The sequence below is a fragment of the Mytilus californianus genome, unplaced genomic scaffold (assembly GCF_021869535.1).
Source record: "Mytilus californianus isolate M0D057914Y unplaced genomic scaffold, xbMytCali1.0.p SCAF_3, whole genome shotgun sequence".
NCBI classification, from domain to species: Eukaryota; Metazoa; Mollusca; class Bivalvia; order Mytilida; family Mytilidae; genus Mytilus; species Mytilus californianus.
Window position 1 is genome coordinate 58,386,419 of NW_026262679.1, and position 17,411 is coordinate 58,403,829.

The following is a 17,411-nucleotide window of genomic DNA, read 5'->3' on the forward strand; positions in this document are numbered from 1 at the left end:
ATGTCCTAAATTATCATTCCCTTGTACCACGTGACTAAACAGGAAGTGCCCGTATCGTCACAACATTGTCATTGACATTTATTATTATGAAAATGCTTTGTTTTTAAATATAGGCTTTAATTCTGTTTGAAAAACACTTTCAGCTTTCAATTATAGACCAAGGAAAAAAGGTCATCCATAGGTAAAATTACATCTGACTATATTTCAAGTTGAAGATGTATTTTCACAAAAAACCTCTTATTTTTTAACAACAATTTTGACAGGTTTTTGAGCTTTCGAGACGTTTCGGCCGCACAACCAATTCGACCACAGTACCATTTCGGCCACAGTCGGTTCGGCCATAGTCGATTCGGCCACACTTTACATATTCTAATATATACAGATGTATTAATTGTTTTGACAGAAGTCTTGTTTGAAAAGGAATATTATTACTTAAATAATTCATCATGGTCATGATGATTAAGACATTAACTTAAGGTTTCCATGAGACATTTGTGCTTGGATGATATATTATTTTATAAGGATCCAGGGCCGTTTGCCCAAAATCATGTTTGCTTCCATTTCATTGTGTTTTCACCCTTTCACGTTCGCACCCTTAACATGCTTAATAAAGGTTTTGTTTTGATATTGCTATAAAATAAAGATAATAAGTTTTTTTATTATTTTAATATAAAGTGACATTCTGAAAGCGTAATCAGGTTTCCATTTAGTGTTTTGTGAATTACTAGTATTGACAAAATGAATAATTGATATTGCCATGATGATCAAAGACCAAGTTCACTCATCTAAGATCTAAAAGAAAGGCGGAAGATATCATACGGCTATCAAACTCGTCACAATGACATTGCCACGACAGCAACTAAAAAAGAGCAATGAAATGTTTAGGCTTACTACACCAAAGCTATAGTTATAACAACAATCCTGATTTTCAAACTCATATCAATTATACCAAATATATAGCTTTGTAAATACCAATTAACAGTAATCATAAATAATTAACATTCAAAAATTAATCATCTGATAAAAAAAAATATTTCATGAAGGAAATGCACGAATATTTATTAATGAAAATATAAATATTTGGATATATACATCTTACATCTTAAAAACATCTAATAACTCGACCAGTATTTAAATAAAAATAGGGGGCGAACATGTTCTGGGAGCGAACAGACCAGATACTGTTTTATAACCAAGAATAGAAAATAACAATATGTCATTTGTCAACAAAAGAATCAATGCCCATCAGAATAATCAAATCAATTATAGATATATGTTCCATCAAAACATAATTATGAGAAACGTAGACACCAATGACTGCATAAAATCCAAAAACCATCACTAGTGTGAACTGACTATGACTGTTTTGATATGAATATTTATTTTTATTAAATCAAGCATTTTGGGTTTCATTTATGCCACAAGGTCGAAACTTCAAAGGGCTACTCAAGCAGCATAAAACTATCCTGGATTTCTACCAAACTTGGACAGAAGCTTGTTTATGATCATAAGATAGTATCCAGAAGTAAATTTTGAAAAAAATAAAATCCTGTTTATCTTTACTTATAAATGGACTTAGTTTTTCTGCCAATTAACATTACATTCACTCTGTGGTTATAGTTTTTAAAATTTTATTAACTTTCTTAAACTATCCTGGGTTTGTACCAAACTTGGACATAAGCATGTTTATGATCAAAAGCTATAGCTAGAAGGAAATTTTGTAAAAATTTGTTTCCTGTTTTTCTGTATATTACTTATAAATGAACTTAGTTTTTCTTCCAGTTTAATAACATTACATACAGTCTGCAGTTAAAGTTTTTAAATCATTTATTAGATTCATAAACCATCCTGGATTTTTACCAAACTTAGATGGAACCTCCTTACAATCAAAAGATAGTATCTTAGAGGAAAATTTTTAATAAATTTTTCCCCATTTTTGAGCCTGCGACTAACAGCAAAAGTAGGCGAGACACTGGGTTCCGCAGAACCCTTACAAATTTTTAAGTTATCTTGTCACATTTGTATTTTCTCAACAATTACTTGACAAAAGCATAATTAATACATTAGATGTATAGCAAAGAAATGATTATCAACATAAAAATGTATTTTCCAATTTGTCTCGTTTTAATAAACAATTACATTTTCCTCCCTTTATAACAATAAAAACCATGGACAAAACGACTTTTCAAAGTACATGTATGGCCAAACTGGCAGTATGGCTGAATCGACTGTGGACGAAACGACTGTAGCTGAATTGGTTGTGTGGCTGAAATGTCTTGCATCGATTTTTGTTCCGTGCATGGCATGCATACATGTATGTCAGAACATGGCATCAACATGCCCATATTTATATACATGTATCAAATCATTAGAAAATTCGTATTGTGTAACTAAACATGTCATTTACCTCTTTTGTTTACAAGGGAAACACTTGAATTGATTGTAAATTTAAATATTTTTAAAAAGACCCAGAAGTGATACCCAGTTCTTAAGCTATTGATGCTGTATATTATTGCATGTATTGTATGGTTGGGTTTTGAAAAGGGCAGGCTGCTAGATTGAAAATAAAACAAAATATAGTTGGAAACTGTCTGCATTATTTGGTCTCTGGTGGAGAGTTGTCTCATTGTCAATCATACTATATTTCTTATTTTTATATCTAATGTGTAAATCTTTGGATACAAAGGTCTATTGGCATTCATGAATGTCTTTAATATGAGTCAGTTGTTACCTGTGAAAGGGGACTTAGTTTTAGTCGTTAATATTTCATGATACATTTTAGTGTTCATAAATTTGCAGGAATCTTTTGCTTTACAACATAACAGCCTCTATAAACAGGACAATGCACAATTGCTAATGTTGTAAAAAAAATTGCAATTAATGAATTTTGCATTCCAAAATAGAAAAAAAAATGGAAATTGTTTTTTTTTCTTATAGATTTCCTTACCATGCTTACTGTAATGGAGCCTGTAATTCAGTTGTCGTTTGGTTATGTGTTACATATTTGTTATTCGTTCATTTTTTGTTCATAAATTAGGCCGTTAGTTTTCTCATTTGAATTGTTTAACATTGTCATTTCGGGGCCTTTTATAGCTGTCTGTGCGGTATGGGCTTTACTCATTATTGAAGGCCGTACGGTGACCTATAGTTGTTAATTTCTGTGTCATTTGGTCTCTTGTGGAGAGTTGTCTCATTGGCAATCATACCACATCTTCTTTTTTTATATTTACTGTAATGGAGGACTTTGTCCTCATATTAATACATTAATGGATGGTTGCATTGATGTTGTCAGGTACATGTACATGTACATTTAGCTGTCCCATTGACTGAGATTGACATATATCATTTGTATATCCTAATCTCCTTTTATTAAAAAAACTGTCTAAAATGAGAATGTCTCTAAAATGCAAGATTAGAAACATGATGTAAAAAAAAAATCTTTAACATGAATGAGAAAACACCTGTCTTTAGTTATGTTTTAGACCAAACAAGTCAAACTCTCAACATTCTATCAAAGAGTATTTCAGTATCATGACATTGGTCCATCATAAAAACAATATTAGGAAAGCAAATTTGTTCCACTTCAACCAAAGTAAACTAATCAAACATCACATTAAGTGACTAAACAACTATATACTAGTTAAATGTTCACATTAAAATTTGGTCACTTGATCTTCATTTTACTCATAAATGCATATGGCTGTGGTTGAGTTTTACATCACATTGACCTTTTTTTAATGCATGAATATGATGGCTTGAATTAAAAAAGATCACTGGTAAGGGAATTAGCTGTTGCCAGGATATCAATTAGGTCGAGGTTTGGAATTCAAATAAACATGATAAATGAAAGATTTAAGAGTATCAAAATCAGCCCTTAAGTTATAAACAATATCTAAAATTTTGATCGTCTGATTGAAAGTGAACTTACTACACTTCAGTGGTTTATGGTTATAATAAAGAAGATGTGGTATGAATGCCAATGAGACAACTCCCATCCAGAGACCAAATGACATAGAAGTTAACAACTATAGGTCACCATACGGCCTTCAACAATGGGCAAAACCCGTACCACATAATTGTCTATAAAAGGCCATGAAATGACAAATGTAAAACAGTTCAAACAAGAAAATTAACCACCTGAATTATGTACAAAACAATGAACGGAAAAAAAGTATGATATACAGCAACAAACAACAACCACTGAATTATAGGCTCCTGACTTGGGACAGGCACATATAGAATGAGGCGGGGTTAAACTAGTTTGCTGGCATCAAACCCTCCCCTAACCTGGGACAGTGGGGTAACAGTACAACATAAGAACAATCTTTAAAAATCAGTTGAAAAGGGCTTAACTCATCAGATCAATACAAAGAAGAAAAACATATAACAAAATCACAGACTGGACGTGGCAGGGTATTTATACATCCCCACAACAAAAAAGACACTTAAGTACAGATCTGAGAGTACTAGCAGTTATTGACATCTAGTTCAAACTTGGTTGTTTGTTTCACATCTCCTTATATTCATAGTGAAATAAGTTATACCGGTAGTGAATCTTTATCTTAAATGCTGTAAATTCAGAAATTATTGCGTGCATTTATTATTGCGATTTTTGAGGAATGGACAAAAATGCCAGATTAATTATTGCGATTTCAGAAACATCTGCATATCAGATTTCAGAATACGAGTTCTTAATATTGTGATACTCATGGAGTCGCATTATTCGCATAAATAAAAACCTTGCAATAATTTCTGAATTTATAGTATATATTTTTAAATTGATTATACTTGTAGGTAGTTATGTTTTAATTTCTATTTGTTTTGCAGATATGGATGACATTAGTGGTATACCACCAAATAATTGTCAGAAGGTCTTTATACAAAGAGATTTCTCAGAGGGCACATCAGTCAAATTTCTTACTAAATTTCCAGCAGAGCTTAATGGAAAGGTAATGTGATATTATATGGATTATCTCCCATTACAATTTGCAATTTCAATTTCATACTGCTTACACATCTGTAGATAGGATAGCGCTTAAAAAAGGTTATGCATGTTAGCCTATTAGTTTATTGTTTACATTCAGAAAATGATATGCAATGTACATGTACATGTGTGGTAGCAAATTTTGTTCAATTTAGGTGACTTCCAAACATAGATCTACAAAATGTAGGTATGTGAGTGACACATACATGTACTCTTAAGAGCCTCTATTTACATTTAAGCCTTTACAAAAAAATGATACAAAGGTTACATTTAAAATATTTCTCACATGTTCATTTTGTTACTATTTTACAGTTGGAGACTGAAGTATTTGTAAGAACTATTACTCAGCTGAATAGCATGTTTGCTGAAGCAGAAACCTTAGGAGGGAGAAATTATTGTGAGAGCTGCTTAGCATGTCTAACAGCGTATACAAGTTACATTTGTTTTGATACACATTATGAAAAGGTAGAGTTCATTTATCATGTGTATTGTCCTCATTTTGGTTCAAGTTGTTATTTAGACTTAAAAAAATTAGATTTTGAAATGTAACGATTGTAAAATGAGGACACACCAAATTAATTGTAAGTTCTGCAGAACTATTAAAGGCAAAGCAATAGATGAAGCAATACGCTGAACTATTAATTTATTATTCCTGAAAAATAAGCTGTTGCAACATGATGTTAGATTTATATATTTAAGGGCATATAATTTTTACTTAATAACCCAAATGAGTGCGAAATTTGTGAATTAAATTTTACAATAACTAAAATATAGTGTTGGAATTATGTATTTTAGACATTTGTAAATGATATGGGAAAATCATTTTATTTATTATAAATACTTTTGGTGCACAAAATGTCATTTTGATGTATGGAAATCCTGAGACCAAAAATCAAGTAGATCTGACATTAAAACAAACTAAAATGCAACAATATATTTGTTCAGGAATATAACAAATGGAGGACTTCAAAAATTATTTTTTCCTTGCCATGGGAACTGACAAAGTTTGTATAGGCATTCAAATTGTAATGATAACTTTCAAAATTTAAATTGTTGTACACTATTTTAAACTACACAAGGTACGAAAATATTTTGTTTTTAATTATTTTGTAGATGTTAAAGAAAATTACTAAATTCATCGCAGAACAAAACCAAGATTACTATGTACCCAGAGGAATGATGTTGGTTGATCCAGTAGAAAGAGGACTGAGAACTGTATCCTTTTATTTCCTCATCTGGCTGAAGGTCCAGTCTTGGTTATTGCCATCATTAGGCTGAAGGGCCAGTCTTGGCTATTGCCATCATTAGGCTGAAGGTCCAGTCTTGGCTATTGCCATCATTCATCCATTTGTTAACTTTTTGAAGAATCTTATTCTGTGAAACTGCTTTGCATATTTGAAACAAAAATTAACTGTATCACCATTAGGGTTTGTAGTTGAAAAATTATTTCTGATGCTGGATTTCTTACCATGGCAAATGTCACTATGAAAAGAATACTGGGGGTAAAACAGGAAAAATGGTATATGATTGTAATAAGTAGTTACATGTTACATGTTAGTTTTTGTCTCGCCTTGACGGAGTCAAAAAGCGAGACATAGGTATGCTGTTTCCGGTGTCGGTCAACAATGTATTAGTTTGTGATTAGGTCTAGTTCATGGTGAACCACTAGTGGTAGGTCAATGATATTTGGTATGCAGTTGTATTAGCATTGGCACATCTCATTACCATGGAGATTATTTGGCTCCGCCCCCTCAGTCAAGGTCTATTGACTTTGAAACTTTGCTTAGTTTACATGTATTAGTTTGTGATTAGGTCAGTTTATGGGGAACCACTAGTGGTAGGTCAGTGATTATGCAGTTGTATAAGCATTAGCACATCTCATTTCCATGGAGAATATTTGGTCCTTACCCCCTCAGTCATGGTCTATTGACTTTAAAACTTTTGCTTAGTTTACATGTATTAGTTTGTGATTAGGTCAGTTTAAGATGAACCACTAATGTTAAGTCAATGATATTCGGTATGCAAATATATTGGCATTGCAAGTTTCATTTCCATGGAGATTATATAACCCCAGCCCCTAATTATGGTTCATTGACTTTGAAACTTTTACATAGTTTACAAGTTAATGTTTGTGTTTAGGTTTGTTTAAAGGGAACTACTTATGAAAAGTCAATAGAATTTGGTTTGCAGTTGTATTAGCATTGGCACATCTCATTTCCCTGGAGATTGTTTAGCCCTGTACCTTCAGTCATGGTTCATTGACTTTGAATATTTGAATAACTTACATGTTAAAATATTGCTATTTTAATTTCAACATTTGCATTATCAAAATAACAAATAGGCGAGACATAAATCTGTGTTAACAGTTTATGTTCAAGTTGGCTAACTGTTAAAAGTAATTATAATCCTTTGACTTGGAAAAAAACTGTTATTTTTCTTGTTTGTTGTCAGCCCACATTGCAGATATTGAGCATAAATTTGCTAAATAAATATCCCTTGCACAAATCGGTACAATTTTTTATGAAATTTGTATCAAAGGTTTATATCAGCAATGTCTCGGACAAATTAAAAAATCAGTGCTTTATCAACTATTTTTAAAAGACTTATGTACCTTGGAAATATAAATTATATGAAAAATTGCATAGTAAGTGATCATGAAGAAGCTTCTGTCCAAGTTAGGTAACATTCTATTAAATTAACAAGTTATTCGTGTCTAAAAAAACTTTAACCACAGACTGAATCTTAATGACTAAATGTTAATGACTATGTATTGCTTCGCTAGCTTTCTTCATAAACTTGACAAAAACAAAAGAACATGCTGTGTATCTTTTCCATATACAATAAAAGAATACTTTCCAATGTCCCCCGCAAATGCACATATTTTATCAAGGACAATAACTCACTTTTTAACTTTATCATAAATATCTCAACAGAAATGTAGGCCTAAAATTGTTGATAATGATATTTTCCATAAAATTTCTATTTTCAAGGGAAATAATTCCTGTAAAAAAATATTTTAATGACGCTGATTATCCAACTTCACCAAGACTTATTTGATATAAATTTCATTAAGTCTTCAAAAAATGTAGGTGTGAGTGCTTACAGTGCAATGTAAAATACAAATTGCATTTCAAAGAGACATAATTCTCGAAAAATAGTCGTCTGTCACTGATTTGAGAATTCTTCCAAGACATTACTGATATAAATTTTATAAAAATCTGACTGAATTGTAGACTTGAGAGTCTTTACAGTGCAAACTTCCTATAGAATTTACATTTCGAAAGGGACATAACTCCTATAAAAATAATTAATCAGCACTGATTTTTTTAACTCAACTAAGACTGCTGATATATTCCTTTGTTTTTAATTTCATTACAATCCTACAAGAAATGTCAACTACACATAATAGCGTTTGAAGAAAAAGTTTTATTTTAAAAATTAAATTCTGTATTTTACTGATAAATGAACTTTGTAGTTTTTGGCTACCAGTACAACACTTTTGCACTGACAGCTGGAATTGTGGACACAGTGTTCTGCAGAAACCTTTGCAATGTTTTTGATTTCTTGAGTTGTCATCATTACCCAGCATGTCCTTTTTTCTTACATTATAGCAAGACATTAACTTTTCCTTAACTAATTTTCAGCTTGAGATTTGTTTATTGTCTGAAAACAATGGAAGATGAGGGAAAGATGTCAGAACTAACTTTATTGTCTTCTTTCTGTGAATAGTTGTTTTCTTCATAACAGCCATCATGTTATCGAATGATATACTTTGTGTATTGATTGTCAGTTTGTAAACATAATATTTCTTTAAATTTCAGTTAAAATATTTTTAGATATTATAGTACTGCTGCTAAACATCAACTCAGAATCAGGTTTCCTGACATTTTACAGTCTTTCAGTTTATTATTTTTTTCTCTGACCAATTTTAGAGGAAAACCTATTTCATTCAAAACCTGTATGTATATAAGGTGCAATTGATCTCATGTTTAAAAAAAATTAGAATTCAATTTCAATTAATTTGGTAAATTCCAAGCAACTTCATACATGTATATGTGAAAGTATGTGTAATGCTGATATCAACATACAGCTTATGTTATTCAACTGATCAATTCAGAAATTGTGTTGCATTATGGGAACATGTTTCTGAAGTAACTGATTGGTCTAGGTGTTATTTAGGATGGAGTTAACATATTTAATGAGGATTGAGGTTGAATTTCATATTTCATACATTTTTAACATAGTGCAACATGTATATACAGAAAGAGATCACATTGGACATTCTTATATGATCATTTGTGTCTATCATTAAAGTATTATGTCATTCGAGTAAGTAGGATGGTCATGCTCTCCAATAAACTTATTAAAAATAATAAGTTGTATTAATAGCATAACAATCATATTTTGTTATCCTTTTTGTGTATCATTATTGACATTATTTTAGTGATTACTATCCTGTTGTAACTTGTAGAAATCTAAAATGGATTTACATTAGATCAAAATTTTCCATCACTAATAATTTCATGTCATGTTTTTTTTCAATGATATACAATGTATCACAGACATTTCATTATGTTGTTGTATCTATTTTCAAAGATACTTTATATGATAAAAATCATATAGACTTGCTAAATTTTTTGGATGAAATTCTAGTTTTTGGAAAGTATTTCTAGAAATACTAGACGTATATAATACTAGATATGAATTCAGACTTTAATCATCTTTCGCGATTGAAAAAAAGGTTGACATGTGACATATATCAAAATCATGTTTACATAGGTCGTCAATCATACATACTTATTATATGTTTTATTGTAAAATATTTTATTTAGTTAGTTGTGACATTTTGAGACATAATTTGACTGTGATATAAGCTTGACTTGGTGTTTTTTCAATGATGGAAAACAGGGAAATGCCATGCCACTTTAGTTTTTTTTTAACATTGTTGTGTATGTTTTATTCTTCCAAATACAGGTGCATTCATGTTGTATTTCATACAGTCATATTCTCAGCTGTAATTTGGATTTTGATTACAGTCTGGTTCACAAAAAAGCCGAAGTTTAAGAAGATATGCCCTCTGGTCAGCCAATTCCTCTCATTATTCCCATAATTAACTCGCCTGCGACGAAAATCTGGAAAGCAAGACATAGGGATTGCTTTTCCAGCGACTGCTCAACAATTGTTATGTTTTCTGCTTAAGTTAGTTTGATAACACTACTTGTGATAGATCAATGATATTTTGTATGAAATTGATTTACTATCAGTACATATAAGTTTGACGACTATTTCAAGGCCCTGCCCCCTAGGTCATGGTCCATTGACTTTCAATCAATTAACAATTTTCAATGTTAATATTTCTGATTAAGGTAGTTTGATAGGAACTACTTACAATAGACAATATTTTCTATAAAGTTACATTGCAGTCTGTACATCTCAGTTTGTCAACCATTTCCAGGCCCTACCCACTAGTTGGTCCAGCAGCTTTAAATTAATTAGCAATGTTGCTGTCCATCAGATTGTCTTTTTCTGAATTTTATGCCGACAGGCGAGACATACCTCTGTGTCAACAGTTTATTGAGGAGTTTATTCTATTGGTAATGAAAAATTACATCTTGCATCAAGTGATGACTTCATCACAATAGCCTGAGGTGTGATGAGTTGTTGGTTTTTAAATTTTTCTACAAAATCCTTTTATAGATAAAAATATTTTTTAAGGCTTTTTAAGTTTAAATTAAGACATATAGACACTGTGATCATGTAAGTTATCTTTTAGAAGGACCCGAGGGGTATTTAAATCACACTTTTATATGATACATATGATTTCTAGTTTTCATCTAATTTCAATGTGATTTTTGTCTATAGTTTCCTCATTATTAAAGCTGTCAAGAATGTTGCAACAGACTTCTCATAATTCTTACAGTCTAGAAAGTGTATGGGCTATAAGCCAAACACAATGTCCACAGTTTTTTCTAACAAACACTTGAAGTGTGTTGTCATTTTATGGTTGTATCATTATTTTGATGCAATTTTTCTTGAAATACTGAAAATCCCTAACTAGAATTTCAAATAAATTTATGTAGCATAACTAAATTTTATGAGGTCTTATGTCCAAAATCCTAGCTTAATTTTTATAAGACAACAAAATTATTTGTTCATATTATGAAATGAATGTGTTTTCCATCATTGTTATTTTCAATGTACATTTGCCAATTTATTTTGTTTAGCTCTTCAGACATATGGGATTGAGAGAAGCTCTCATTGAACTTAATACACCTAGATTATTCCTTAATTGTTAGATATTGTAGTATTGAGTAAATCTGATTTATATTTGTTGTAACATCACATAACTCCTTCCATTATTTACACAGTACATTTTTCTCATTTATTGAATTCAGGATTCACTTGTGAAAGCAATGGTATATTTTTTTTTGGTATGTTGTGAACTTATATGACTTGATTATAAGTGTTAGAACCTGTATAAAGTAAAATATTATGATTAGATTATTGATTTTTCTTTTTGTTTTACTACATGTATCTTCAAACCATAAAAATGCATCCTTAAAATGTAACACTTTGTATCTTTTTGTTAAAATTTAAACTAATTCTTTAGAAATATGCAGAATGTGTATTCTTTTTTTTTTTAAATTTGAAAAATGTTGGAAATGAAAATAAAGATTACATACAAAAAAGAAAGATTTGTCTTTGTGAGGAACCTGTGATTGTAAGAAGATACAATGAAAGCCATACACCACAACAAATGACTGTGTTCTTCAGGCTTGCTCTCTTCTAAAATTAATTTAAAATTAAGGGGGAAAAAAATTCTAATCCACTTTAAAATTTCTCTTTTTGTTTAATTAAAAAAAAGAATGAAAAGCCAATTACATAACACAATTCTACAAATGATACGAGTCTATAGTATTGTTTTGATAGAAATTGGCTCACAATATAAGATATCAGAAGAGAATATCTAATTATAGTTCATCATTTATCATTCATGTTTGGAATAAAAGGTTTGAGTCTTTTAATTATTTTTTAGACTTTATATATGTTAACATTGTATTTCAAAAATCAAGTGGTTAATTATTTTATATAACATTGCCTGATTTCACTTATAAAATACTTGATAATCATATGAGGTTTTTTATAACACTAGGCAGAATGCAAAGAAGAAATGAATTAAAAGACTATGTGTTTAAATTTATCTTAATGCCAGTTTTTTCCCTGTTTTCTTTTTTTTTTATTATGACAAAACAATTTAATATGCAGTATCAAAACATTTTTAAGCAACTACAACCAATAGTTCATTTTATTTGCAAGCATTTGAATTGTAAAAGTAATTTTTATGCCCCCGCCGTAGCGGTGGGGGCATTAAGTTTTACCCTTGTCCGTCTGTACATACGTACGTACGTCCGTCCGTCCGTACGTCCCAAAATTGGTTTCCGTTCTCTAACTTGAGTTTGCCTCAACCAAATGTTATGAAACTTATACACAATGCTTATTTTCACAAAACACAGATCAAGTTTGAATTTGGGGGCGTCACTTTAACCGTTCTAGAGTTATGCCCCTTTATAAATGGAAAAATTGCAAAATTTTTAGTTTCCGTTCTCTAAATTAAGTTTGCCTCAACCAAATGTTATGAAACTTATACACAAGGCTTATTACCTACAAAACACAGATCAAGTATGAATTTTAGTGGCGTCACTTTAACCGTTCTAGAGTTATGCCCCTTTATAAATGGAAAAATTGCAAAATTTTTAGTTTCCGTCCTCTAACTTAAGTTTGCCTCAACCAAATGTTATGAAACTTATTCACAAGGCTTATTACCACAAAACACAGATCAAGTATGAATTTTGGTGGCGTCACTTTAACCGTTCTAGAGTTATGCTCCTTTATAAATGGAAAAATTGCAAAATTTTTAGTTTCCGTTCTCTAACTTAAGTTTGCCTCAACCAAATGTTATGAAACTTATTCACAATGCTTATTACCACAAAACACAGTTCTAGTTTGAATTTTGGTGGCGTCACTTTAACCGTTCTAGAGTTATGCCCCTTTATAAATGGAAAAAATTGCAAAATTTTTATTTTCTTCTAAATATCAAGTTATTTTTAAAATTGGAGTTATCTTCCTTTGTCCATGATTATAGTTGAATCAACTACAATGAATGCTTTATACAATGCAATGTTTAATTTTGACTTCCACTGATAAAACACAGATCAAGTTGAATTTGGGTAGTGTCACTTTAACCATTATTGAGTTATGCCCCTTTATAAATAGAAAAATTGCTGAATTTTTAGTTTCTGTTCTCTACTTAAGTTAGCCTCAACCAAATGTTATGAGACTTACACACAAAACTCAGATCAAGTTTAAATTTGGATAGCGTCACTTTTACTGTTCTTCAGTTATGTCCTTTTATAACTATATGATATGCAAGCGGGGGCATCATCTGTGTCCACATGTGGACACTATCCAGATTTATTTCTGCCTATACATAACCTCGGAATCACAGGCATTTATATGATTGTTTTTGCTTCAGTATCTTCAGTATCAGCATTGTAATATGTAATCAGTGCAATTTTGTTTGATATCATCATTAAAGTCTGTTAAAACAATTTGTTTTATAGTTATGTTAATTGTGATAGTACTGCAGGTATTTATTGTTACACTTGTTGATCAACAAACAAAAATGGACCAAAAACTCAACTGGTTGGTATAAAAAAGCAAATATGGTAGCTTTATTTTTCTGTCCAGTTATTGAACATATCAGGTAAACCACCTCATTATTTCCTGTCAAGTTATTTAACAAATTGTTTATTTGCCCTGTAACCATCCCCAAAAAGGCAATACAGTTTTTTTGTTCCCTGGAAAAGATATCAAAAGGGATTTTAAAAGCTGTTAGTCAAACAAAAACAAACACCATGGAGTGTGCCCAAAAGAAAGTAGACAAAAAGAAAAACAACACTTCACAAAACATTACACTCAAAAAAGGTTGAGAAATAAAATACACAAAAAGCACTGAAGTCTCGTACTCTGAAAATGTCAGTTATCTAACAGAATATTTTGAAGTGCCATGTGCCAATTAAAAATAAATGGAGAATGTGTCCATGGGACACAGATAATGCCCTCACTTGCATACCATTTAAAAGGGACATAACACAAGAACGGTAAAAGTGACGCCACCCAAATTCCAACTTGATCTGTGTCTTGTGGTAATAAGCATTATGTATAAGTTTCATAACATTTTGATGAGGCAAACTTAACAAGGTCATGTTTTTCTCTGACTGCTAATGACGTCTTTACATTAAATCCATTGGATGTTGGATGTGTACTGATTGACATTTTAGTCTTAGATACATTTTTTTTATTAGTTGTTATTGGCTTTGAACTAGCTGTCAGTAACTGCAAGTACTCTCAGATCTGAACTTAGTGTCCTTTTTTGTTGTTAGGGATGAGGGATGGACAACTACCCTGCCACATCTTGTCTGTGTATTTGTTTGATGTTTTTCTGCTTGGTATCGATCTGAGGAGTTAAGCCTTTTTCAACTGATTTTTATAGTTTGTTCTTATGTTGTCCTGTTACACCACTGCCCCCAGTTAGGGGGAGGGTTGAGCGCTCACAAACATGTTTAACCCCGCCACATTCTTTTTGTGCCTGTCCCAAGTCAGGAGCCTGTAGTTCAGTGGTTGTCGTTGGTTTATGTTGGTCATATTTGTTTTCTTAAAATAAAATTGTTATAAATTAGGCCGTTAGTTTTTTTGATTGAATTGTTTCATATTTTTCATGTCGGGGCCTTTTATAGCAGACTATACGGTATGGGTTTTCTCATTGTTAAAGGCCGTGTGGTTGCCTATAATTGCTTACATCCACTTTATTTGAACTATGGTGGATAGTTGTCTCAGTGGCAATCATACCTCATCTCCTTATTTTTATATTAAGTTAGAAAACGGGGAAAAAAAAATTCAGAAATTTTTCCATTTGTAAAGAAGCATAACTCTAGAACTGTAAAAGTGACGCCACCCAAATTCACACTTGATCTGTGTTTTGTGGTAATAAGCATTGTGTATAAGTTTCATAACTTTTGGTTGAGGCAAACTCAAGTTAGAGAACGGAAACCAATTTTGGGACGTATGGACGTACGTGCAGATGGACAAGGGTAAAACTTAATGCCCCCTCCGCTACAGCGGGGGCATAAAAAGTAAAGTTAGAGAATGGAAACTAATTTTGGGACAGACGGACGGGGGTTACACTAAATGCTGCCTCCGCATGGTAATATAAAAATAAAGAGATGAGGTATGATTGCCAATGACACAACTATCCATGTCAGGTTTGAATTTCATACTAGGTTAACAAACAGATAAATTGATGTGCCCTGTGACCATTAGAAATGGTGTATACCAGCTAATTCTTTCCTGTAAAGCAATCTAATAAATATCTTAAGGTGCCCTATGACACTTTCCAAAAAAGGAAAAAATACCAGTAAATTATTCCCTCCCTTGATTTGCCCTTTGATAATAAAACAAAAGTGAGCACATTATATCAGGCCAAGTTATCTATACCTTCAAGTTCACATAATTTGAAGGATCAACAACAAAAACATGAGTAAAATGTTATTTTTATTATTCCATATCATCTTCCTCCTCTTCATCTTCCTCTGATGTGAGGTCTGCTTGATCTGCTTCTGACAGACACTTCACACATCCACAGGTAAAAAGGTAATTCTCTCTAAAGAAGATATAATTCAATAAAGTATTAGTACTTTTAAATGATATCAAGAAATGTGTACAATATAAAAGAAAGGTTCCCACTTAAAATTCCATTATACAGACAAAGATAAGACAGCTATTTAAATTGGATAAATTTCAAAAATACTTGTTCTGTGGGTCCCTCATTCTTTGGAAAGTAATCATCAGGACTATTAATGTACTATCAACAAACAAAGTACAAAATTGCAATGTAACTTATTTTCCACAATTGTAAATATTTATTTGCAGTGGTAACATTTGAATATCTGCTATGATTTTTAATTACAATTTTTCCCTCATAAAACAAGATACTTTGAGAAAGAAATGAAGTCATCTCAATCTTAGATTACATCAGCGCACAAGTGCAAAATGTTTCAAAAACTTTTAAGGTACACTTTTTTAAAGTTATCTGCAATACTTCTGAACTTAAAATAAGTTGCAAATATGTTTTTAATGCCATTCAATTTTTTTTTAAAAAGGTAGACAGATGTAGTACAGTCAATTGTTTGACTGTAAGATATGTCTCCCTGCTGACTGTTCATGGCTCACAACACCAGGCAAAGAGAGCGAGATTATCACCCTAGAATTCCCAACTTTGCCCTAAAGAAGCATCAAGGAGAAGTTTGCGTCACCTTTAATTTTCAGTAAAATTCCCCAATGTGGCTTCATGATTTTTGACAAATTTTTGATCTGAATGCACCTTATTCAGATTCCAATCTGCTACTGTAAATTCAGAAATTATTGCGTGCATTTATTATTGCGATTTTGTCATTTTAGACTTAAATGCGATTTTAATTTTTACGATTTTGAGAAAAATCCTGTTTATTTCATATAAAATATTGCAAAATGCGAGTTTAAATTATTGCGTTAACAACTCTGTCTCATTTGTCGCAATAATTTCTGAATTTACAGTATTATCTTCTCAGTTAAAAAGTTTAAAACCAAGGCTCATCTGTAATTCTAATTCTATTGAATCTACTCAAGGATCAGATGCCTATCACTTTATCATGTTCTTAGCCTAAATAAGGCTAAAAGACAGCAACTATCAATCAAGCTTAAAAATATGGCTGGAATATATTTTACAAAATTAAAACTTACTTTAAAAATTTCTGTCTACTATGTCTACTTCTGGTAACATCACATTCACTCAAGTAGCAGGTGCAAATTTCCTATAAAAATTTTAATAATGAAATTTAAATAAAAAGCAAAGTAATTTCACAAATTTCTTTGTCTTTTGTTTACAGCATGAGGACTGTTACAGTGATACAGAAGTACTCATGGAATAAAGAATCAAGTATACTTACTCAAAGCTAGGTTTTGAAATGAAAAGTCAAAAACAATGTTTATTCACCCAGATACAATCCAAATTTGTTTAAGTATTTTAAAACAATTTCCCAACACCTGATTCCCACAAGAAAATAGACATTCATAGCAACAAAGAAAAGTAACAACAAGAACTCATGGTTGGTATTGTTTTGGTTAGGAGCCACCCTTTTATATTTTTGGGCACAAGTATTATTGAGTTGCAGCAGTTAGCATTTGCACACATGTTAATTTTTTTGGAGTATTCAGGACATTTCTCTTTAAATTCTCATGGGGTATATTTTTTAGGAAATTATGCAAGATTTCTGACAAATCACTTTAAGTGGCCATTATTTTTTCAATATAGGGTTAAGTAATAATGCAA

At 31.3% G+C, this 17,411-nt stretch overlaps 2 protein-coding genes across 2 annotated transcripts in view; one reads left to right on the plus strand and one right to left on the minus strand.

Moving 5' to 3' along the window:
• The first annotated feature begins 33 nt into the window (after positions 1-33).
• LOC127734938 (golgin subfamily A member 7-like) lies at positions 34-13,593 on the plus strand. Its single transcript, XM_052244985.1, has 5 exons — positions 34-181; positions 4,828-4,949; positions 5,297-5,449; positions 6,098-6,199; positions 8,629-13,593. Exons 2-5 carry the CDS (start codon positions 4,830-4,832, stop codon positions 8,665-8,667), a joined length of 414 nt encoding a protein of 137 aa, XP_052100945.1. The 5' UTR covers positions 34-181; positions 4,828-4,829; the 3' UTR covers positions 8,668-13,593.
• Positions 13,594-15,582: 1,989 nt separating this feature from the next.
• LOC127734939 (histone-lysine N-trimethyltransferase SMYD5-like) overlaps positions 15,583-17,411 on the minus strand; it is a 28,036-nt gene continuing 26,207 nt past the window's right edge. The window contains exons 11-12 of the mRNA XM_052244986.1: positions 16,823-16,893; positions 15,583-15,704 (exon numbers count right to left, since the gene is read on the minus strand). Of these exons, the coding sequence (XP_052100946.1) occupies positions 15,599-15,704; positions 16,823-16,893 (177 nt within the window). The 3' untranslated portion in view covers positions 15,583-15,598. The remainder of the gene's footprint in view (positions 15,705-16,822; positions 16,894-17,411) is intronic.

Bases quoted from the DNA above. Each gene is read 5' to 3' on its own strand.
- LOC127734938 (XM_052244985.1), top strand. From the start codon at position 4,830: ATGGATGACATTAGTGGTATACCACCAAATAATTGTCAGAAGGTCTTT. The intron at 5,450-6,097 runs GTAGAGTTCATT...ATTATTTTGTAG, and splicing joins TTGATACACATTATGAAAAG to ATGTTAAAGAAAATTACTAA. The intron at 6,200-8,628 runs GTATCCTTTTAT...ACTAATTTTCAG, and splicing joins TAGAAAGAGGACTGAGAACT to CTTGAGATTTGTTTATTGTC.